Source organism: Apteryx rowi, unplaced genomic scaffold (genome assembly GCF_003343035.1).
Source record: "Apteryx rowi isolate R43461 unplaced genomic scaffold, aptRow1 scaffold_233, whole genome shotgun sequence".
In the NCBI taxonomy this organism is placed as follows: domain Eukaryota; kingdom Metazoa; phylum Chordata; class Aves; order Apterygiformes; family Apterygidae; genus Apteryx; species Apteryx rowi.
This window is the reverse complement of record NW_020448675.1, coordinates 856,463-882,399: the sequence shown is the minus strand read 5'-3', so window position 1 is coordinate 882,399 and position 25,937 is coordinate 856,463. Positions and strand designations below refer to the sequence as shown.

Genomic DNA, 25,937 nt, shown 5'->3' with positions numbered 1-25,937 from the left:
AATATCATGTGTAGCAATTAGCTTCATAATTTAGTTTTACAACATATGAAGACTATCTTTTGTTCTGAACCTGCTACCTGACCATTTCAGTTGGTGCTCTTTAGTTCTTACATTATCAGAAACAACGAATAAGTATTACCTGCTCATTTTTTCCTATGCCATCAGTTTATAGGTGTTTCTCCCCCACTGCCTTTTTTTCTAAGATGAAGAGCCCTAGCCTGGTTAGTCATTTCTTACATTTCTCACACAGAGGTGTTGAGTAGTTTTCCTTATTCTTTTTGTCTTTCTCTGTACCTTCTCTTGTGCTACTAAAGTCCTTTTAAGGTAGAAAGGACTGGGGAGATGCCCCCCCATACCACACCATGAAATTACAGGCTGTTTTGTTCTCTATTCCCTTCCTAGAAATTCCTGCCATTCTATTTACTAAGCACTAAACTGACATTTTAATTACCTACCAGAATTGCAAGATCTTTTTCCTGAATGGCAATATCCAGTTCAAAGTCCATTCCTCTGTAAGCATACTAGCCATGTTTTTTTCCACGTGCACTACCTTGCATTTATCAACACAGAATTTCACCTGCCACCACACTGCACTATGTCTCGGTACTGAGAAATCCTTCAGCRACTCTCAGCTTGTGATTTTACTACCCTCAATAATTTAGCACATAAGCAAAAATCATAATTTCATTCTATACCTCTCTCTCCCACATCATTTGTGAAAACACTGAACATCTGAAGACCAGCAGAGTCCCTCACAGGCCTCCACTCTCTCCTTCAGAAAACTGACTACTTTCCTCCTTTTTGTTTCTTAGTGCTTAAACATTTGTTAGTGCATGAGATCTCTCCTCTCATCCCAAGCCCCTATTAAAAGACATTTGTAAGAAATCTTGTCAAAGGCCTTTTGAAGATCCAAGTACACTACTGAATCATCCTGTTCACAACCTCAGTGACTTTTTCAGAAAACCTAATAGATTTGTGGGGCACAACTTTCCTCTACAAAGGGCACATTGACTCCTCTTTATCATAAGGATCCATCAGTCTGTTGATGTTATTCTCTGTTACAGTTTATAAGTCCTATATATATTCTTTATACATTCTATGTACTGTTAGGTCAGGCTCACTGGTTTGCTGCTCACTGGATCCCTCCTGATACCTCTTCAAAAATGGTCATCACACTGCTGCCTTCATGTTTTCTTGTACTGATGCAATTTTAAACAATAAATTCCATGCTGGAGACAGTAGCTAAGCAATTTCATTCTTAAATACCTTTAGAAGTCTTGGTTCTGGCAATTTATTTCTATTCATTTAGTTATTCTAAAACTTCAACTGATATTTCATTTTGAAGCAGACCTCTAAACTCTATCTAACTTGACTATGCTTTTRTTTTTCAGTCACTTACAAGACCTACAAACTGTCTAGTGGCCTACTCACTTCTAATGTTTCTGAAAAAGGACTTAAGTGTTTATACCTTTAGCAAATTCTTTCTACCTTCCTGTATTTTTACATTGCTAGAGCTTATGATTTTTTCTATCTGGATACAATTCAACAATCTGAGGGATGCCTTTTTTTTTCCTTCTAATAGTTTCCTTTCCCCTGCTGTTTAATGACAGAACCCTTTTTGGTGTTTCCAAAGTCTTTTTTGATAGATGATATGAATTTGCTCTAAGTGTCTAATATGCCTGCCAGCATACAGCACCTTTGGCTACTCCTTTAAATTTCCTTGCAACAAGCTTTCTCATTTTTATCTACTTTCCATCTTTTAAATGAACACCTACTGTATTGGATGTTTTGACTCTCCTCACTCCTGCAAGGCTGTTGGCTCTGMGTGCATTAGGGACACAGAGGGTGAAATTCGTTATCTGTCTATATTCAGTCAATAAACTGCACCGAAGCCATAACTATGGAAGCAATCAACTAGCTCAGCTGTAGACATCTACAGTTTGATAAGACAGCTTCCACCCTTATGGAGTAGCTCTTTAATGTGTGATCCTACACACAGCACAGGAAAAAAGTCAAGAATCGCTTCTCTTCTTGTAGGTTTCTCGACTAATTGCATCAAGAAGTCGTCTTTTATGGCACCTAAAAACATAGCATTGTGCCCAATGACAACACTTAATACAAACAACAGCAATTTAAGTCTCCTTTTATAATTGTGCTTGCTGCCTTTGCAACCTCTCCGGTTTCCTAAGTATGGCACATTTACTAACACCATCCTGGTGATCTGAGGTGGTTTGTAATTTAATCCTAATACTATACTTTCCCTGTGTAGGCATGGAATTCCAGTCCACGGATCCTGTGACACTTGCTGATACAGTCAACTTGTTTATCTGATCTGACTTGTATTTTTCTTTAATATATAAGAGATACTCTTTCACTGGTACAACCTTTTTCATTGTTCCTGCACAGTTTGCACAATGGTAATATGCTGGTTATGCTCTGCTGGTTATCATCCTTCCACTAAATTTCTGATATATCTGTTATGTCAACTAGCTTCTTTAAAAATAGGTGTATTTCTCCATCTTACCTTTTAAACTTCCACTGTGATTGGCAGGGTTGCCTGTTTTTCTACATCCTCTTTAAACAGGGTTTGTTCAGCTGCTACAGACTATTTGCTGTGTGAGCTTTGTCAGCTTCTGCCCCATTCTTCATCTGATGATGCAGTGACTATTGATATTGTCCRTAAAGGATGCACTGTCCCAAACTGTGTATTATTTCACCTTGCCAGCCTTTCCCTAGTTCTTCATTTAGAAACTACTCTATAATCTCTTGATTTGCATGTCAGCAGTCTGCTTTTGTTTTGGTTTAGAAAATGCCCTTTATTAAATAAAGGATCTTTTTATATGAAACATTTCCCAGTTCATAAATAATCTAAATCTCCTTCTTAATTACACAATTTTCTTAACAGTGCATGAAGGCCTGTGTTTGACACCGCACACGGTATGGGGAGCATTTCAGACGTGGCTACCATTGAGCTCCTGGTATTTAGGCTTCACCTGACAGTTTCAGTTCTGCCTCCAGAGCTCATCTCCTTCATGCCCCAGCTGCTCCCAGCTGCTCCCAGCAGATTGCTTGGTCCTGTCTGCACCACAAACCTGGCCGTCTCAGTGACCGGCAATCGCATTACTCGCCACAAGAGTTTCTACACTTCCCTGTCAGCTGAGATTCCTGTCCCTGAAGAGATCACACAGCCATCATCCGCCAGACACTTTTCTCATCCTCAGCAATACTGGAACTTCTTAGTCTGTGCTGGTAGATTTTGTGATGCCCTTAAGTTCCTATCACCGAGTCTTTCTGCCTCCTGAGCTCTTCAGACACCACTTTGGCCTCAGACACACATGCCATCCACCTGCTAGTAATTGTAAATATGGTACTCAATGCAGTAAACTGGAAATAGCATTTCCTGCATTTTGTCCTGCTTTCATCCTCTCTCTTTTGGGTAGGGGGAGCATGGACAAGGTAGCAAGTAGGGAACTGTTTTCTTTAGAGGAGTGATTAATAACTTTTGTTTATTCATTTCCATGGCCAATAATCTATCTGTTTGTTTTTGTTGTCGTTGTTTTGGTCAGTGATAGGGATAGAAAACCTGAAAACCTCCTTTCCCCAACAGTCAGTTTGTTTGCTCCTCAGTTTCTGAGCTGTGCTCAGCACAAGCTGAAATCTATTCAGGCACCCAACCTGGATGAACTGGGAAAATTTTGGTGGTAGTTTAACAGTACAGGCACACATCCAGGAGAGGATATTGCTTGAATTAAAGACATTTAATTTTATGAATCCAAATGCTAGAATCCACATTTGAACTACGCATCTAAACTCACTGTGGTCAACAGAGATTTGCCACCAACAAAACAGCTGAGAGAGCAATTCATCTCATCCTAAAGCAGATACCTACTCTGAGCTTCGTGGACCGTGACAGGGGCTCAGATCAGTCATTTAAACATGGATATTCAGTACAATTTTAAGTATTTCAGATAGTCCACCGGCCTCCAGCTGCCACTCAATAAGGAAAATGGATCTCCCATAGGTCCTCTGTCATATGGGCAAGCTCCACGACAGTATCTCGAGCATCCCCACAGCTTTAGACACCTGGGGCAGGTGACTGAGTCTAGCCCTAGCCCTCCACTGCCTGTAATGGGTGTTCAAATGTTTAGCTCATATGTAGATACCTAGACTTAGACTAAATTTAGGTGGCTTAAATTTGAGCTGAATCCCAACCCGCTCACTCAGAGCTGAGCCTATCTAAAGGAGTTCACCAATGATTTTCACCAAATTTGAGTCCTGCACCATTGTACRTGAAAAAAATGGGTTACTTTTTAAGGTACTTATAAAAGATTGCTCTACTGTGACAGGTAAGCTCTCCATCTGATACCTGGTATTGAAAACTTGGAACCCTTCAAGCACAAGAGTTGCAGTATTAGTCTCAAGGGAAGTTTCCCCCAGGCCTTGGCTGGCTGTTACTCATCTCCTACAGTATCATGATTTACTGTTTTGTAATAGCTGTTTTTCTAACAATTTAGATCTCCAATTCTATCTCCCGTTGTTATAAAAGTAGACAGATAGCATCTGTACTAGGCTTTATCAAGCAACTAAAATAAGATACCTCTGGTTTTCAATGCTAGAGTTTAGAATTTCTTTCTATAATAAATAGCTTTTGTGTTATCAAATTTCACTGTAAATGAGCAAACAAAAAACTCACACATGTTCAAAGACAAGGAAATGCCTCATGAATTTAAGGGAAAAAGGAAAGAGACCAGAATGTGTGGCACTAGTCACTTAACTATGTTATTTTCCACTGGAGCTATTCAAAAGATCTTTGCAACTGCCATTAGACTATGAAGTCCATGTTATTCCCCACTTGCTCTCAGGGCTTTGATTTAAGAAGCTTTTCTTATTCAACTTCTGTGTTTATTATAATGAGTTACAAAAGTCACATCTAGTATAATCAATATTGCTTTGACATTATTACCTTGAAAAGGATCAGAAACCTTGCTTTCTTTATCTGTCATGCTTACATTTAGGAAAACAGTCATTCTAAAGCTAAATACCAGGAAATAAATTAGTCTCAGGCAGTTGTCTAGGTTAACTAATGTCAGTTCATGTTATTTCCAAACATGAAACGGAAAGGATAGCTCAAAATGAAAAAGAAATTCCTACTCTGTGTACTTAAAGAGTCTCCTTTTTCCAGACTGGTGAATTAACATGTTACTCAGTGAGCAGTGCTTTTGGAATCAGGGAYCGAGATACCAAGTACTCTCAGCAACAGCTGCAGAATTACATGTCTAATTTATCTTAATATCTAATCCAAATCTGAAATATACTGAGGTACATACAAAAAGGACACACTCCAGACATGAGTTTTAAAGTAGTTCCCAACATTTTAATATAATATAAAAATAAAATACTATTATAGTACAGATAATGTATCTTATTGAGATAATCAGAAATTCTCAAACTGCGTTCCTTGAAGAGTACCTTCTGAAGAAAACTGGCTAATCTTCGTACTCTACTGAGGATTGGAAAAAGCAGTTTTAAAATGTTCTCATATAAATTAATTAATTTGTGACTGAGGGATTATTTGAGCAGAATCTGGATATCATTACCGCTAAAACTTGGCTTAGAATCATATAAGCCTGATCAAATATTGACTAGTAAGCATATATATGTTTAATTTTAGTAAAGAAACATTGAAAATGCTATTTAAGTTTCCCACTTCAGTCATGGCAACTGAAGACTTCCTTACTGATTCTGTACACAGAGAAGCAGAATCAAGGTTCCCATCAGTGTTTTGTTCACTATTAACAGTGAAGGATCTAAAGAGAAAATTTTGCTTTTATTTCTGGCCCTTGTCAGTGAAACATTAATAAGTCTTCAGATGATTCTCACTGTGGTCCAGAAGAAGACAAATGGTATTAACCCAGATTTTTCTAGTATCATCTGCCAAGAAATGTTCCACCAATATTAGATATGCCTTTCTATTAACTCAACATAGCATGGCTTGTTAACAGTAAACAGAATAAAGAAAAAATACACAGGGCATATCAGAAGGTCAGATAAAAGGTACTGCTTCCAAAAAGGCAATCCTTTCCAAGAATCTGTCTTTCATGTATCAGAAACCTGGTTGGGCTATACTCACCCCTAAGTAAGCACCTGCAACTGCATACAATTCTCTGGAGCAAACTCTTTGATTATTTAACACTTTCCTATCTATGAAATTAAGTTGAATGAATGAAAAAAAGTTAAAATAACTTGTGCGGTGTGAGCTTACTTCCTTGTAGTGGTAAAATGTCCATGGTTCAGGTATGAACTAAAGCATTTTAGGCCTTATTTCCTTCATATTCTATTATTATCTGTAGGCAAGTATATGCATATAGATGTGGAAAATACAGGAGTGCAAACGGTACAGAAGAATAAATCATAGAAATTTATCAATCAGTGGATGTGATAAATGAGTTTTATATGGACACGGCAAGAAAAGCTACTAACGAGAAAGTTATAAAGAAAAGGCAACTAAATTGTGTACTACACTGTCATTGCATATGCTTGCACCCTTTCTTTTTGCCAAGCTATAATGTATTTCCTCACCAAGCTGGGTTACAAAGTTGAGTTCTAGAAAGTTATAAAGACTTGCACATCTTACCATTAGATGTCCTCATCTGCCGCCGTCGCCCAACTCGATCGAGGCCGATGGGGGTGCTCTGCGAAAAGGTGAGYGGCCGGAACCTGGCTGAAACCGCTTTGTACGGGGGGACCTGGTGTGCTGGCACAGGTGGCCGTGCTGCTGGCTACAGAGAAAAAATGAAAATCCAGTATTAATAACCAACGCTATGAACAAGTCCAACTGGGAAAAACCCCAGTGTGAAGTGAGGTTCCTTCAGATACTTAAGCTAATTATACGGGCAGTAAACATCCTTATTTCAAGCACCTGTAGCATTGTTTAAACACTGCGCACCATATCCATCATCATTGCAGTCAATATTTTATAACATTATGGTTCTCTGTTTTATTAAAAACTCCAGAGCCTTCTGTTATGATTGGATACACTCTAATACTTTTCAGCTTGTAATACTCTATGCCTAAATGCTCTGGGATCTGATTCCAGAACGGTTTGCACAATGCACACTGATGTTGTAAATATGCAACTGAAGAGAAACCTCAAAGTGAAAAAATGACCAAAAAGTCTATAGTGGGATGTTGTGTTCATTTCCTGGGATRCTTTCTCTCTTCAAATAAATATCTTGCTTTTAAGCAAAATAAGTATGTTTTACAAGAAAGCCAAAAATAGTTGTTTAAATGATCCTCTGCTTGGAAGTTCCCAGGAGTCTCATTAAAAAGAGATGCTATTAAATTTACTCATAACTTTATCTGGAAGCCATTTTCTTTAGTTAAACCTTTCATTTGTTTAATTATGATTAGAGAACCTACCACTGCTATTTGCAAACTGAGTCTAATTTTACATTGTCTCTGAACCACTCTCTTATTAGCCAGATTTAATGAGCTTGCATAAATATTCCACATTAAACAGCAAAACCTCTTCATATGAACTGCAGAGAAAATCTTATTTAGATCTTCCCTTAGTCTTTTAGTTGTTAGTATTCATAGACCCTTCAGGGAAATAACCCAAAACATCAGGGGTATTTTTATGAATTATCTGTTGAGGCTCTCTTATGAAACCAAAGATTTAGTATTGTTTGAAAACTTTTTCTCATACCTAAGCTGTCAGACCATAACAAAACATAATAAAAAAAAGGAATTAACATTACACTTTTTAAATATTCCCCTGGGTTTTCAAAGCTATTAAGAAAAAAATCACCAAGGTGAAGATCAGTCTTTGAAAGTCCCATATAAAATACTTGTAGTGTGTATTCCTACTTCATTAGTCCTTTTTACATTTTAGCTACAAATCTACTTTCTAACATGACTGCCAAAAAAACTCAATGTGTATTTTAATATGATTTAACTATAACCTCATTCTCTAAACCTCCTTTCCTTAGTGTTTTAGCAATATATCAGGATCCTATCACTGAATCACAACACAAAAAATAAGTTCAATATATTGCATCAAATAGCTAATAGGAGCAATGCCAATTACTTTAGGCAAGTAAGTGGCCAGTTAATTTAAACAACATATATATTTATTTCTGGGCAATTAAAATTTTCTTGTAAGGCTTCAGTCCAGATTCCTTCCATAGCTCGAGAAGGATTTGCTGTTTCTCAGTGGCAGGCCTTGGATGGCCATCGTTGGGCATGAAACTGTGCCCTTGGTGGGGATGCTCCATAGTTTTGTCCTTGACCATAGTGTTTCAGCAATGTGTTAATTTAAACCCCAGCCTCATGGCAGCATCAGAATGAGTAAAGAGTCAACTCAACTAGCTGACTTGATGCGTGTTCCTTGGTTAATAAACCAATGTGAGCAAGCTTTGAAAAGAGACTAATTTGTTTTCAGCAGTAAATTAAGGGCTTGGATGTCGTTTAATAACTTTGACAGTACAGCAAGGATTGTTTGGGTTGTTTTAAAGACAATATATTGCTGGTACTCTTAATGCAGGTCAAAATGTATGCGACAGCTTTCAAAGTTGGTTGACTGATCTTGCAATCTCAGAAAGAGCTTCCCTTGAAATCTATCTATTATTTCTGATTAAGATGGCCTATAATTTATGATAATAGTTTTCCTTTCTCTTCACTATAGGCATAAGTATTGATAAAATTAATTAAACAATATCCCAGCTACATAGGGTCTGAAATTATTGCTTCTGCCTAGGTAAAACTTTCACTGGCCTGAGTTAGAGTTTTGCTTCAGGATCCATTTTTCATCAAGGAATTATAAAGAAAAAATGTGCAATATGACAAAAAAAAATGTTCATGTTAAAAATTACTTTCCACAGGAGACTAAAAATCCTATCATTGTGTCAGCATTTGATTTCAGTCAGGGGAGTACTGTACCATGAATGATACTGCCTTGAACTTCCCAGCAGGAGGCTGAGCAGCATGAGGAAAATTAAGAGGATTCAAATTCCATGAATAACCACTGGAATCAGACAGCTTCACAATTTTTTAGGATGTAAATACTGTTTCTTTTTTTGTTGCTTTATCAACTTAACAGTTGCTTTAGGTAGGAGCCCTCCAGCTTTTTGGTAAAGCAGAGAACTTCTGATCGATGCAACTTTACAAAAAGCCCTTGAGACTGAAGCTCTATAACTGACTACAAGACAGATCCACCACTAGCAACAGAAAAGGACGTTGCTCTACGCACTGTACCAGCTCAAAACTGCCTCCAGCAAAAAAATATATATATATATAGCTATTTTTATCTTTATCTAAAGTTTTTATTTTTTGGTGTCTTAGCCAAGGCAACAGAGATGGCAAGTAAGTATACAGGTACCTGTCAATTACAAATTGAACCACTAATTATTTTCTTACAGGCTACCTATGTTCCATAAGGTCAGTTTAGCAGTATACGAACAGGCATATTTGAGCAAGCAACATTGGTCCCGGAAGGACTCCATTTCTTTTTTATATTATCAGTTTTCTTAGATTCTTTCTTTATTTCATTATTTTCTTAATTTCATATTACTGATTTTCTCAAGCAACTTCCTTGTTAGTTTTAAGTGTGCTTGATATGCTAATACCAAGATTTTGAATACCACAGCTAACACCATAGGTTTTGACCAGGCCTATTTTTGGAGAATTTTAAATAATCAGATTTCATATTTATTGTATTGTTTGTAGTCATGTGTTCCTCAGGGCCTAAACACTGTAAGGTGACTAAATGCACAGCTGCATTATACACAGATGAGCTTATAAACCAATGCTAGAAATAATGAGCAATCCAAGAAAGAAATAAGGTTAATTTACAATATGAACAAGATTATCTCAAAGTCAGTATCAGTTTTATTCCATGCTGTTTGGTTTTTCAGCAACAAGAGAAAGTAATTAGTGACAAGGAAAGCAGAAGTGTAAGTATATGACGTCAGCTTGACAACAGGGAAGAAAGAAAAGGAATCATCCATTCTATTTTCTAAGCTGAAGACAGAGACRAGGAAGTGAAAGCGTCTTGTGTAGTTTGCAGAGGGCACATCTCTTATCTTACTTGTGTCAGCAGACCTTCTATTTCTTCTGCCGGACCGCTTCCATAGAAATTCACCCCACCTATCACAGAGATGGGTCTTCTTTTTCGCCCTCTGTGGTAGTCTACTGTATTGCTTTGGACCACAGACCCAACAGAAGCCAATCCTGGCTGATTTTCTCCATCTATGCAGTCTGTCTTCTGAGACTCCACAGCAACCGCATCTTCTGGTATAGAGAAACTTCTGATTGACATTTGGCCATAGTCTGAGAGAGGTCTGGGCCGGGATCTTTTTCCAGAGCCCCATCTCCTGGGGGTGACCTTTTGTGTGTCTCTCTTTTCTTCATCCTGGGTTGGGGACCTCTTCCAGTGGTCATCAGAAACAACCTTTTTAAATGTGAACAAGTCAAATAAGCCACAGATTTTTCTGACACTTAAGCATTTGTGAGTTTTTGATATGGTAGATCAATTTAACATTGCTAAAAAGAAAGTGCTACAATAAATATAATAAATGCAACTGACAATTCAGGAAGAGAGTAACTCTGCAAAAGAAAGACATGCAGTTTGTGCTAAGGTTAACACCTGATCATCAACATGTCTTAGGCAAATAGCATTGCTAGTAACAAGACTATCAGTCAACTACTACCTTTGCAGTAGCAACCAGCCCTATCATAAACACTGAATTCACTGAATAATGTCCTATAAAGACTCTTCTGGTACTCATGGACTTTGCTCATGTGCATAAGGAGTATGCTACATGTAACATCCTTAAAAAAAATTCAACCAGCAGGTATTCCTCTGCTTTAGCTCTGCTCAGCGATGAAAATCAATAGCACTGCAGAAATTTAAGGCTGCAGTTTAGTTGTTTGATGATCCTGTGTAACTCCAAGCTGGTGCCAAAAGGGGCAGTCCCACTCCCTCCCACCTCACACTCACTTGCGCTCTCCTGGGCCAGATCTAGAGATTGCGTGGCCATGGGTGAGTTGGTTTAGCGAGTTGAGCCACTTTGGAAGGGGAAAACTAGTTTTCTGTCAGATCAGAAAGGTTCTAGCCATACAGAGTAGAACCACTGACAAAATATTATAAAACAAATACAGACAAAAACTAATGTTTTTAGACAAAATTCTTGAAAAATGAGCATGTCATTTCTATAAAACAGCAAATCTGGCCTGCAGAGGTTAATACCTATAGATGTCATAACTTTGCTAATACTGCAAGTTTGAAAATAAAATAACCACAACTGAAATACTTGTCAGAGAGAACATTTTAAAGGATCTCGCACTCATTTTAAACTTTTCTAGCAAAACTCCTGAAGTTTTTATATTGAGAAAAATTATTCTACAGAAAAGTTTACAATCAATTTTCCCTCAAATTTCCAAAATCTCAGTGTTTCCTTGACTTTTTCCTGGCTCCTCTATTAAGGGCAGAAAAGAAATAGAAAGAGGAAGATGGGTGCTTCTGGGCTGGGTAGCAGTTTGCATGAATGCCTGATGGAATGAGTGACAAACTCCAAGGCACTGCTGAGCAGTTTTAAAAATAAAAAAACAAAAAACCAGTTCTTTATTAAGATATCTTTAGACTGCCCAAATACATTTATGATAATGTTCAAAGCCAATATGTATTCCAAAAATAGAGGCATCATTTTGATTGTCACTTGGATACATTTTGTTCATCTGTTTTAGACCAGATCAAGGCATTTCAAGCACTGCATATTCAGCAATGCCATAGCCTAGAATCAGCCTTTTACAATGAGGCCTGTAAAAGATGCCTTATCTTCTGTCACCTTCTTCTCCTCATACCATTTTTAACCAGGCTAGTTCAACTCTGATTAGCCTTTTTTAGAAAGCCACCTCATAGGGGGCAGATTTTGCTGTTTTCTTGACTGACAGCTTAGGACAAATTTCACTGCATGCACTACTTTAGTAGGCAGAGTTATTAAATATTCAGCATTTTAACATAATTACTGCAATTAAGATATGAAAAATTATCAGCCGTGCACTGTTCTACATTAAATTATTTTACTTACAACATGAAATTTACTCTAAATCGAACAATTGCATAAATTCTGAACTCTGTTGCATCCACCTGTCACCCAGTAACGCTTCAACTCTTCTGCAGATTTTAGCTCATGGCTAGTTTTAACAGTTAAAGCAATTCAGTAGAGCAACTACCCAGCTGGTGCACTAACACAGCTCCACCGAAGCCAGCCTCTAAAAACAGTCCCTCAGTGGTGAGAGCAGCAAATCACAGGTTAAATAAGGTTCTTACCTCAGAATCAGACACGGGTAAAGGATCTCCACACACACAGTGGCTGAGAATGGAGTTCACTAGAGTCATTTTATATTTTTGCTTTGCAAAGTCTTTTGTTTAGGAACTACAAATGTGAACACACTCTCTGTATAACCAGTCAGGCAAAGTTCATCCCATGATCTTGTACTTTTAGACTGAGGAAAGCACATGTCACATGACATCTCCTAATCTGCTTTTTACACGCTTATCTTGAGCAATAACATTTGCAAAGAGAGGACTGTTCTCCATCTGCAGCACTCCACCTACAGTGGCTGATTCAAATGACAGCGAGATTAATCTCTGCTTTGCAATAAACAGATCTGAAGGACTTCTATTTTTAAGCTTAGATATATAGTCTGCATTGAAGAATACTAATAAAACAGAGAACATAATCCTCTCAAAGCAAAAATTGGAGGAAACCACACTGATAACCTCACATTCCTACAAGTGACCACCTACCTCCTCACGCAGGAGGACCTGTTCAAGTGACTGCTCACTACTAGGAATAAATCCAGCATCGAAATCATAGGTTCCAATATTGCAAACATTTAAACATAAGGGTGATTCTTGACATCAATGAAAAAATTCAGACAAACAAATAATTTTCAAGATATTTTCACTTATCATTGACTTTATACTGGTACAGCTTCACTGACCTCAAATGACCTCCTCTTGATTAATCCACTATAAGTGAAATGAGGTTTATGTTCTATAATAATTACCAGTAACATCTGTAGACGCGGGTAGAGATGTACATGGCACTCCATGTGAGATGAAAATCAAAATGTGCACTGACCCACACACTAAAAGTGTTGATCAAAATTTTCAAGGAATTTCAACATTCCTGAGAAGTAAAGGTCTAATTAAAGCTGGGTCCACACTGGATTTTCTGAAATTCACACTTGCTAGTCCAGCAACAGCACAGTATCACCTATGCTGAAAACTGAGATTATTCATCTTGTCCTTTCAGTTGCATCTATTTAAGATTCTTATGAGACTGCAAACACAGACAGCTCTACTTATATGCACTATATGCAGATGAATAAAGATTATCTGGACACCTAAATTCCAAAGATGAGGTACTGGTTAAATTGTTGTATTTCCATAGCTTTCTTTTCATGACAGCAGTATTTTACAAATACAATCATTTTAAATGAAGATTTACCTAGATCCAGGGTACACTTTCATTTGCTATTGTTCCTGTTTAATAACTCACTGTTAACATTTAGGGTAGGATTCAGCTCCAGATTCAGACACCTAAATTTTGATGTCTACAATACAGGTGTCTATATTTTAGCTAGACGCTAAAGCTCTTCGTAGTCAGTAGAAAATCAGGGTGAGATTCTGTTGCTTCAACATAGGCACCTGGTGCCATTTCAAATAATCTAGGGGATCTAAAACATCTGCACATGTCATATGTCATGCAAGTATGACGCAGGACCTACAGGAGGCCCGAGCCCTCCTGAAGCAGCATCTGGAGATGAGGGGGAACTGCCTAGGGCACCTTGAATAGCACTGGGTGCCTATGTTCAGGAAACTGAACTGAGCCCCCAGACTTTAGGGTCAGTGGAGCCTACAGAGCAATTCAGCCAGCCAGCACCAAGGGCAGGAATCAGTTGTCAAAATGTTGTAGCGTTAATTTAGGCGCTGAGGGGAATCCTGCTTGGTGCCTTCTGCCACTCCAGCAAGGTGGGGCTTTCCCACCAGTCTCATGCCATACTTTTCAGCTGTGCGTGCTGTCTTGGCTACCCTACACCTCCAACAGCATTAGACCACTATTTTTAGGTAACCTGAATTCAGCTCCAGGTGCCACTTTTGGGTGTGCAGTTTAGGGTGTGCTCTCTGGGCCCCATTGACACTGCTGATTCGGGCTCCCTTCAGCTGCTACCTGCAATGCCCTGGGCTGTCGAGACACCTGCACGGCCCCCCAAGAAGCCCCCAGGTTTCTGAAGTGGCAGCTGGAGATGAGTTGAAATCTCCAAAGGCTCAAGGTAGTTGATTTTAGGAAACTGCCTCATTGCCTACATCTTTATGGCTGCGATGGGAGCTTTCATGGGTAGCTTACTAGTAGCCAGCAACACCACTGGGACTCCAATCCAGCTGGACCCAATCTCCCCTTGTCTGGACACAGGCTGATTTCACAACCAAGGTACAGCAGCTTCAAGGACTTGATTATGATCCCACTCAACTTGATCTGGCACTGGTACAACTCTGTTGCATTTAATGGAGTATTACTGCTGTTGGCATTCCCTGTTACTCATTAATACCAATGTAAGCAAGATCAGCATCAGATGTTTAACCACTGAAGTCCTAGCTCAGCTTTTATAGCCAGATGAGAGCCAAGTTCTGCAATTATTTCTTAGATTACACTAGGTATCTTACAAATTCGGCACCAAAAATTGTCTTCTAAAAGAGCTTTGCCCAAGGAGAGAAGGATACTTCTCTAGATCAGCATAAGATCTGACCTATACAATACTGATAAAGTGCTCCTTAAATGGATGCAACTTTTATCAGTGAAATGGCAAAAATTTACCAGTACCTGAAATTGCCTGGGGGGACTTCTGCTGACACAGTTATATCAAACATGAATGATATTTCATCATACACCTGACAGACATACTCTACTGCAGAAAAAGCCCAAGCCATAAATCTGACCCTGCACACAGACTACTGCTGGTCAACCTGCTGCTTGTGAGGGCTGATATATTGCTGCCATCACTATGCTGGCAACTAACAACGCCTGTGCGACCTTTTGCTAATGTAGTTATGCCAATAAAATCCCTATTGAAAATAAAATCACAGTTCTATAAACGTGCTCATGCTGGTGTACGTTACTGAGGCTCCACACCCAATAAAATCTGCATTTCTACCACTACCGTTATCTATTTGGATTTTTAATTTTTTTTTCTCTCTTTTGTTCTGTGCTAACACAATTAACATTTCATAACTTACTTATAAACATGGACAAGTCTTGCAGTATGAGGGGACACATTAATCTCTTTAGAAAGTCTTTTTCCTTGCCACATAGGTGAATGTGCCAGGGCCTTTTTTTGTCTATGCTATGGCTATTAGCAGTTCCTCAGGCTTATTCATGGTCCTACTTCAAAAAAGCTGATTTTCTTTTAAAGCCATGTATCTGTGGCCCTCATGGTACAGGCTATTGTTTGAATTTCAAAGTCTCTACCTGGCCATCTGCTAGGAATTCGCAGGTAGGTGCCCCTAGGAGAGAGCATCCTCCTCCCTTCCCTCTGCAGCAGTGCACTGCTAGCAAGCAGTGCGGCAGCTGCCACGCGCGAAGCRGGGGCTGCACAGCTGCTGCTCAAGCATATTCTGAAGCTGTTGTTCACTAGAGCAATGGGCCCGTCTTCTGCTCTCCCCCCACCCCCCTTAGCTCCACAAGAAGTTGTATTTGCTTCTTGCTTTGGTAGCTGTGTATTTTCCTTCGTATGTTCTTTATCTACTTTTGAGTCACCTGGCTGAAGTGTCCCCTCATTAACTACAGCAGYCTTTTTCTAATTCAAAGAAAGGAGATAACAATCTAATAATGTCTTTACACAAAATACATATTCACTTCCTAATGCAATTTGTATAAACACATAATTCAAAAAAAAAGAGTAGGCTGAGAAGTTTCAGCCTTGATTACTAGATATTTTCAGTGAAAACTTATGATGGATAATCAATCACGTTCTTCCAAAAATGACAAGGCTTAAAAGCAGAAATTGGAGTACTAATAGGAAAAAAAACAGTATTTGTGCTATTATTTCATGTAGATATTTCTATGTTTCATAACATGAATATACATTTTTGTGTGCATTCAGGAGTCTATGTAAAAACATATGAACTTACTATGTTAGCAATGACAAATATATGCCAGTATTATAATTGGTGACTATTAAATAGCTGGTGTTTCTGTAAAAAACAGGAAAGGACAAACACTAGGAAATCAGTAGGAATATCAGGAGGGATTTTTCAATTCATATAAGCTAGCAAAAATGTATAGGAGCAAGCAATCATGACCTAGTGGTCATAAATAATTTTATCACCTTCACTTAATGGACTAAAAGTTCAGGCAACATGCCTCCACCCAGTTACATGATAAAAGGTAACCTTTGCACTTTTTCATGTTGTTAAATAGCAGTGGGGGAACATGAGTTGAAGCTCATTTATCATCACCACTGGTGGAGGTCAGAAGGTTGTTATATGTTTCATGGACATGATCAATATTTTCATTTGCACACTATTGTGACAGACACAGAGATTATCAGACTCTGGCTACAATACAGCCTTCCAGAGAACAAATATTTATCGCTTTCCTTCCAAATTTCATAAAAACATCCTAAAGTGTTATCACTTTAACCCAGTATTTCCCTGCTGATCCGACAAGACTAACAATTTTCAACAGTGGTATCATCATAACAGCTGTTACCGTAGAAATGATGGTAGAAAAATGCACTGATCCAGTCAGTGTTTGCATTTTCTATCACAAGCTAACAAGAATTATTAAATCAGTCCAGTTCACTTACAGGAAGAAAATTGTCATCTAGTCCTTTCTAGTTGAATGCAAATTGCACTATATCCTCCTTCCTTCCATTCCTGTGCCTCCTCTGCCATCAACATCTTTTCTTTTTATTAGCCTTTGAGAAGACACTAAATAAGTTTATTGACTATCTATCCCATATGTATTTATGTATACCATATGCATTTATACCTATATAAACAAGCAAAGCAGAATAAATGAAAATAATAAAACTACATTCAAAATTTAGCATTAATTTTATTTGGTTGGGCATTAAAATCATTATAGCAAGATAATCTGTGCATTTTTTTCAAAATAGGGTGGGCCCTTATTTTAAAAATTTGCAAAGCACTGCTTCAAAGGGGGACTCTTACAGGAATATTGCTACACTATATTAGTATGAGCCCCTATCCTCGATGCAGGAAAAACTATGCTTTGCAATATGGTAAAATCAGTCCCCATTAGCAAAACAAGCTACTGTTGTAAAACACACATTTTTAGAAGTTGCCTTGTTTAGAAAAAAACACATCTAGCTCTACTCTTGGAATTTGTTGACATAAAAACAATTGCAGTGATTTAACTAACAATAGACCTATAAAACGTCATTTAAAAACAGTGTTATATGGATACAAGCACAAACAAAATGTGGCCCTTGATTTCTAAGGCAATTTTAATGCAGGTTTGCTTCATTTAACCTGATCCTTGAAAGCAGGCTTATCGTAATCAACAAGCATAATGCTTTCCATCCAAGCAACGTGCTTTACCAAGATTAACGAGTTCACCTTCATAATATTCACATTTCACAGATAAGGAGCAGACACAAAGCAGTTAAATAATTTAAGTCACACAGGAAGCATACAGCTGAACTGGAAATGACACACAGATCTCATGACTCTCAAATCTGTTCTTGAACCTCAAGGATTTCCTTCATCCTCGCTTCTGTCATTTAACTTGCTTCCAAAAACAAGTGTAGCTAAGAAATATTTCTGACTGGCATATGGGAGTTTGCAAGCAATAAATTTGCTCTGCAGAAATAGTCTCATCAGTCATATGAAAACGCAGTCATGTTAAAACCAGAAAATTGTTCACACTAGTTTTCAGATGGCTGATACTTGAGGATTGCTGGATGATGCTCTAACCCTGCTTCTTCTTTACTTTGGTATCTAAATTAGAACAGCAAGCATGTAGAATGTAGTGAAGTAGTATTGCCTCTTTTGAGTGAAGTAGTACTGCCTCTTTTTAGAAGATGTATAGACATGAATAATCCCTGAATAAATCCCTAAATAATTTTAAATCAAGACTCAGAATACCCCAAATCATGTAACACCACTAAAAAATGCATTTCCTTTTTWTTTAGTAAAACAAATTTCTTTTCCAGGCTGCCTGCTATTTTTATAACATCTGCTGGGCAACCTCAAAAGCCAGATGATAACTACAGGCTGAAAATGGAACTTTATGTAAAAAAAGCACACACAAAACACCACAGTCCTTTGAATGTCTGTGCATGTCTCCAGTGCCGAGGTCCCCTGATTCCCCTTCTTGCCGTCCGCATAGGGTACAGCCTCCTTATCCCAGCCCAAGCCCAGCCACCAGCAGGTCCCAGCAGCCGTCTGCATGCCCAGGGTGGAGTTGCCTTGGGCTTAATCTGCAAACTATCACTTCCTATACCATGGCATAAGGGTGAGGCCGCTGTGGTTGAGCCTGGATTAGGAAGATTTGAGCCTGCTGTGCTCTATCTACTCCCAATGCTCGGCCACTCTTCCAGCATGCCACAACACCCCGCTCAGAAGTAGTCCAGCCTCTGTAATCTGAGCAGCACAGCAGCCTCCGGATGCCAGCAGGCAAAAGCGCAGGTGGCTCAAGGAAAACAGTAAAGCTGCCAGTGTTCAATTTGGACATTGCAACCTCCTAAAGTTGAGATGGATTTTCAGTACTGACAGTTCAACACCCTGCTCTACATGTAAACTGAATTACCTTGCCAGAAGCGCCGCTCCGCTCTCTGGGGTACTGCTGCTTGTGATCACAGGGTGAGCAGCACTTGGGTATTACTGACATGTCAGCGGGGAGCTAGAGCAGAATCAAATATCAAATGCGCTTTGGAAAGGCAGAGGAGCGTGAAAGTAATACGGAAAGGGAGTAGCATTCTCCAAGCTAACTGCAATGGAGTCTTTCTGAATATCCCCTTTTAGCATCCACAGACCCTTTGCAGGGACAGCAGTAATCCCTATTTTACTCTCCTGGTGCTCAGGAACGGCCAGTTTCATTCAGCACTGCACGTTTACTGGTCTAAAATTTAAGCTGATCTGGAATTCAGATGGCCGTCACCACTGCCTTGGGGCTTTTCTTTTCCCTAGTGCAGGACAGAGCAACAAATGATTACAGGCTGTATTGAATGGGAGATGGCACTGCTGGTTGGAAGAGTCTTTTGCTGTGACAGGAAGGAAGATACAATGTCCTTTGAGGGCTCTGTTCTGCATCATTTCAGTGATCAGTTCTGTCRTTTGGGTTTGCAGCAATGCATGGTGGTTTCTGGTTTTGCTCTGGGCAAGTTCTCTTAGAAGTATTTCTCTGAGCAACTGTGAGGGGTGGAAAGAGTGCRTAAGTGCACCCTGGTTTGTACAGAGTAGCTCAGGGCTGAGTGTGAATCCAGTGTCACTCAGTCTGAATTAAACGTTCRTTGGCCCTCAGGGATGGTGGTGAGAGCTGATCACTGTGCTCCTCTGCTCTCTTCCCAGACCCCGGGGTTGCTAAGACTAACTAGAGTGGCACTGAGTGATGCTATTCCATATTACAAGCCTCCCAGTAGTAGCAAATGCAGTTTTAGAAGCTCCCACCCCTCTTTACCTTTCCTGACCACCCTTCACAGTTTATCACATTTTCAGCTATACAGATTAAGCTGATTAAGCCACACTCTAAATTGCATTAGGGAAATAAGTTGGGCAAACGCAAAACTACTCCAAAGGTTTCTTGCATGTATTATGGGCTTCATACCCCTAAAATGAAGTGTTCTCCTGTATTTTTTATATGCCTGTCACCTATTTTCATTCAAGAAAGGCAATCACTCAACCTGGAGATGAATACATCTGAAAAAAAAAAACAGTTCTGAGAGGTAAAAACTGCTAAACATCAGCAAATCTGCTCATGCCCAGTCCTGCAGTCCTTATGAGCTTGCATCATGTACCAAGTATGCCCATTCTTAGCTTCTGGCTGTTACACGCTCACTGTGTGCATTGAACATGATCATACCCAGCCTTCCCCTTTTGCTCCTTCACTGTGAGGACATATTTTGAAGCAAGAAGTAGGGAGGATGAGTAGTGAGGATAGAGCTGAATCCTCTCTCTATTCCCATCCATACAGCTCTTCTTCCTCTTTTYCTCCATAAGTTCTCCCCCAAATTAACCCATTTGCACTCAGTGTTCAAAGTCCAGAGACCTGTATGGGAACGAGCATAGCAGCAGCTGAAGCCCAGCAGTTTGCGACAGCGTGTTGGGACAGACAGATGGCTCTGGACACAGCTGAACTTCAGGGATGGCACTACATGGGTTAATTGGGGCTACTGACTTTCAAATGTCATGAACATAAATAAGTCAGCAGATAGAYCTCACAACACTTAAAATACAGTCTGCAAGCAAAATGTGACTTAACTGTAATTATAGTGGAGTTACCTCTCTAAATTACCACTATAATTTAAATTTATCATTCATTTATAGTCATGCAGATAAGACGCTGTCTTTAAGTTATAAAAAGTCTGGTGTACCATGAAGCCAGATGCCAACAAGGCAACTTAAATATCAGGTGCTCTAAGAGCTTKTGAAAGACTAGGCAATATATAAAAAAATCTGATTATCTTTTTTGTAACAAATTCAGAAGAGTGTTTTGTTTAGGTAGCCTAAGCAGCTGACACACGCCGGGTCAAAGCAAAGGGTTTAAGTTTTTATTATTCACAGTAATATGGGGATCTTCTTCAGGAAAGTAAAGACAACAGAAAACAGTCTAAACACAAAAATTGTACTTAATCATCTCTTGGTGCTATTTAAAAATCAACATGTTGCATGTAAGTGACACGGGCCTAAAGCAGAGACTGAGAAGGCATGGGCTGTGGCAGAGGAGCTCTGGTGACTCACGCCTCAGCAGCTCAGGGAGAGCTGAGGCATGGATCCTTGCGCCCTTTAATTAGCTCTTCTCTGGGAAGCAACCTCTGGCAGGACCAGCACCCGGGAAGGATGAACACCTGAACTTCTTCGGTACATCTCGCATTCTGGCGAAACCAACAAAATGACAGCAGGGACAGGATCGCAAGCCCGAAYCACATTGGAAAAAAAAAAAAAAGTAACAGCAATTCAGGCAAATGGATATATGCCCTAGTGTGAATACTGCAAAATCAGCTTTACGCTATTGGGGAAATACAGGGTGGAAACACTTAGTTTCCACATTTGGGAATACACAGAGATTAACAAAGTCTCAAAGACTTCATTTGCCAACTGATCTACTAAATAAGTGGGTAAGGGAATCAACTAGTTTTGCGTCCAACTGCTGCAGCCAGTCCTTAAAGGAGAACAGGTTTGAGCCTGACTAGCACGCTGTAACCTTTGCATTAAACCAGGTCTCCAAGCCACCGAGAGTTTTTAGTGGCTGTACTGGAGTACATGCTGTTTTTTACATGAAATACATATAAAAAGAAGATACGTGAAATGTGGAAACTGTGAAGATTTGTCTGTCAACATGGTGTATTTCAGGTTCAGATAAAGTCTTACAAATTTTGGATTTGCATTGCTTGCATTACATTTCAAATGATTGCTCAGAATGACTGTCACAAAAACAATTTTCTGGATGCAAACAGTTCTGTAATGCGGATGTGTAAGGTAGAGTTAAAAACAAGTCATAGTCAAAAGTTCAAACCCCAGTGACTTCATTGTGTGAATATGTGGCATTCATAGAAGTGCCTGCGGGCTGAATAAACTTCATTTAAAAAAAATTCCTGGCATAAAGAGACTGAATCTTTGGTACCAAGCTACCTCCATGCTGAGGGAAGCATGCTGTAAAGGAAGAGTCAGTGAGCAATGAAACCCTCCAAAGAAATGGAAGGGAGAAAGCATACCACTCTTTAGCTCATATCCACCCTGAGGGCCACAGCTTTGGGGTTGCTCGTGGCATAAGGACGCACCTGGACAGCAGAGAGAGCAGGCAGCTCGCACTCCTTGCACAGTAAGACAGCAGTAAACACGGTCCTGCACAGCTCCATCTTCCAGTCCATGCCTGCATCCACCTCCAAAAGCGATGTTGCTTTTGGGGACCAGGGCTGGATGCAGGTGCACCACATGGGTCGGTGCAGTCATTTTGGCACAGACTGCAGACACTCAGCGGGGTGCTCGTGGTGGCGGTGGAGGATGGCGGGCAGTGGACCCTCACTGCTGTCCTACGCATGGAAGGACTCCCTCCCTCGGGTGCCATCTCCCTCCAGCCCCTCAAGCGCTCCATCCTGCACTGCCATGAACCCCGTATACAAACACAGAGCTGCCACCAGCGCACAATGCATACTTTAGACGTGACTGAAGAGAGCGCTACAAGGTACTGACAGCTTGTCTAAAATATAATATAAAGAGGAAGTTTAAAGCTCATGCTAGGTAATAACAGAACGTAGTGTTAAAACTAAACTGTGGAAACTTTTATCCAACCAGTGTACGTACCCACTTAAAAACTTCTGAAAGGCAGTACTGATTTATTGGGAGACAAGGGGAAGGACAAGCTGGATTTTGCTTGATGGTGTCATGAACACAGATCACCACTAGATGGTAGATGAGTAGCATTAATTCTACCAGTGAAGAACTACCCCATTTTATTCCTGAGAAATCCAATTGACATACATATGCACACTAGGGCTCTCCTGTCTTCTGGCAGTGTAAAAGCATCTCCTTGCATATACTCCTGAAGTAAGTTTTTAAAGAAAGACAGATAGCTGTGGCAACTCTGGGACTCAAGATGAGGAATAATCCCAGAGCCCCAACATTGATGCATATTTGGTTTATTTTTCAAATTTTACTGTAGTCGCAGGCATCATAGTAAATAAACTTGCTCTTCTCCAGCAGAATGACAATATTTATAACTTCTGTAACTGTTTATATTTAGTTTGTAAAAACTGTGCCAGGCTTTAAAAAGTAAGATGGCTTCACACACATCATAAGACTATACAGCATGAAAGGCTGAAGTTTGAGCAACAGTAGTAATAACAGCCTTTGTTTCTCATTCATACCCAAGATATGAGATACATTTAGTCAATCTGAGGTGGCTTAAAAGAGTCGTACATTTTATTTTGTAAATGGTTTTCATATTTAAACTGATCTAGGGGGATTTTTCTCCTGGTGTAATTTTCCCAGTGAACAGCAAACCCTTCCGCGCTGGATCACTCTAAATAGCACAAAACCACATAACTCCATACTGCAGGGCWGAGGTGAGCCATGTTCATTTAAACTAGTGCAGGGCACTTATGGCAGCTCTTCACTGGCACTGCCAGATCATTGCACCTGCTCCAGTGCCAACCCACATGCTTTTTTCCACAACATTTTAGAGGAGGGCACAGGTTTATTCCCTGAACTTACCTCAGAGTTGCTGCAGTACATCTGCCATCTACTCACAGCATGAAATTAGAAATGAGGGACAGTGGAAAGCTGGTATTTTCTCCAACTTGTCAGTGGCAACATATTAAGCCCATCATGTAAAGTACTGCTGTTTGAAATATGTAGGCAAGTATCCAAATGGCTTACACTCAGCATGGCCATCARTGCACAGGGAAAACACCAGTAACAACTGAATGTTTGATTTATATTGTATCTTTCACACCATGCTGCTCTACAAATATTACCACGTTCTGCAAGGATTCTACAGGAAAAGTATTTTATGTTGAATCAATACCACTTTAAACATCTACCATTCCTTTAGAGATCTTTTGGCTCAGAAGAAACACAGCTAGACCCTGCTTAGGCTGGTAAAATCTGTCAAGACCACATGACAAGATGGTATAACTGCAGGGTGTAATAAACTGCCCTTGAAAACATACATGAATAGCTTTGCTGCCAAAACTTTCTTTGATATTAATGCACAAAGGAAAATAATTTGACGTTAGCTTCCAAAGAGAATATTAAGAGAAATAATTGCTGTCAGCATAATTTTGCAATAACGAGCTGCAATATCCATCAGTATTCAGGTTGTTTTGCATTAATAAAGACAAAACCTGATACATACACCTATAACTTCTAAAGGAGTTTGCTTTCTTTCTTACCTCTTCCTTCTTTTCTTCAGCACCAGAGGCTAAATTGAGGCTCAGCTGAGAGTGACTGCTTATGCCACTGTCTTCATTTCCATCATCATAGTACACAGTCTGCACAGAGTCCTGGAAGCAAACAGGATTCCTCCCCAGCTTCGGCCCAGGTACCTCCATTCTCTCCTCGCTTTCCATTGAGCTCAGGGATAATGTGCTGTGATGGTTTGGGCACTGGAAATTCATATTGCACTTGACTTTCTCTGCACTGGGACTTTGAGGTTTTGGAGCAGTTGGCCTGACAGGAACGTGAGGATTTTCAGCTTCACATGTAAACTGGTGAGCAGATTTTGGTTCATCCGAGTCCATATAAAACACTTCATTAGGAAATGGACCAATGTCATTCGGACTAGGTGATAAGCTAACAGAATCTAGGATACCTGATGATGTCCTGATGCTTTTGTCTTCAGCACCAGCTACGTTCATTTCAGCCTCTTTATCTGAAGGAACTGTGGGGCTTTGCAGAGAAGGTGTTCCAGGCAAGGTGGAGTCAGGGCTAGATGCTGGGGAGGTGCACCTCTTTCTGTCGTGATCTGTGCTACTGGAAACCCTGCGTGAATAGTCATCGTGCAGTCTGCTGTTTGGCCTTGTTCTCTGGGACTGGTCACTGGCAGAAGGAGCTGTATTCTTAGGGCCATCCTTCTTCCATGCCACATCTGTAACATTACTTACAAGTTTCAAAACTCGGTCAAAATCCTTTGCCCTGATAGGGCTCTTCCATCGTTTGGACCTCCTCTCAGGGTTTCCACTGGTTTTGTCTGAGTCAGCGGAAGTAGCACTTACTGTCCTTTGTGGCATTTGTTTTTCATTTGTAACCTGGAGGTCAGTGAGGTTTGAGGTGGACTTTCGTTTGAATGAGCTTTTTTTCAGGAAGTTTAAATTATCTGAACTTTTGCTTCTCCGATAGATGATCCTGTTGTTTTCAGAATCTTTCACTAAAATTTCACAGATCTTTGGCTCTGAGATGACAGGAGATGTTGGTCTAGTACAGTTGTGATTACTCTGAGCTTTATCAGTGTCTAGCAAATTTATGCGGCCAACACCATAAGCCCGCCTGATGCTGCGTGAGCGATGAGTATTCCTCAGAAAAGAATCATCACTTTCCTCAGCATCGGAGCAATCAGAAGCTAAACCATCCACTGCATTCTGGAAATCATGTAAAGGCCCTGAATAGGAATACCTGTTAGTCTGAACTCTCACCACTGCCCCATTTGAACCATGTTTTCCTACACTGTTCTCATTTAAGATATCTGAACATTCCCTAGTTTGAATTCCTTGGAGAACTGAAGATTTTAACTTCTTGAAAGATCCCATTTTTCTAATGGAAGACAAAGCATTCCATGTAGAAGAGTTGCCCATCAAAATCAGAGAACGAGGCCTCTCTGAGTTGGAATTAGCCCGTTTCCTAGGGGTTGAGAAAAAGCGTATGATTTTTGAAGGGCTGAGTTTATCATCTTGTATTTCCTCTTCATGACTATTGCTGGTGTTGTATCCACCATTATAACTGACTGAGGCAGTCAGATTTTTGGGCTCTTTATTATCCATAACTATACAAGTAACGGTGGTGCTGTTACCACAGCCATGCTGAAATGTTGTCATACTCTCAATGCTGTATGCATGGAGACGGAGGCTGTGATAGCTCAAATCTACATCACTGTCTTCGTCAGCAGACCTTGGTGCCTGTCCTTCATTTGCTGCACCTTGTTTTGTCTTGCTTTCACATTGACTGGGTGAGCTGACCTCCTCAGACCGCACTG

General features: G+C 39.8%; 1 protein-coding gene across 1 annotated transcript in view; it reads right to left on the bottom strand.

Annotated features, from left to right (window-relative positions):
• SPATA13 (spermatogenesis associated 13) overlaps positions 1 to 25,554 on the bottom strand; it is a 47,961-nt gene extending 22,407 nt beyond the window's left edge. The window contains exons 1-3 of the mRNA XM_026065914.1: positions 24,142 to 25,554; positions 10,085 to 10,447; positions 6,635 to 6,779 (exon numbers count right to left, since the gene is read on the bottom strand). Coding sequence (XP_025921699.1) covers positions 6,635 to 6,779; positions 10,085 to 10,447; positions 24,142 to 25,539 — 1,906 coding nt within the window. The 5' untranslated portion in view covers positions 25,540 to 25,554. The remainder of the gene's footprint in view (positions 1 to 6,634; positions 6,780 to 10,084; positions 10,448 to 24,141) is intronic.
• Positions 25,555 to 25,937: the final 383 nt, after the last annotated feature.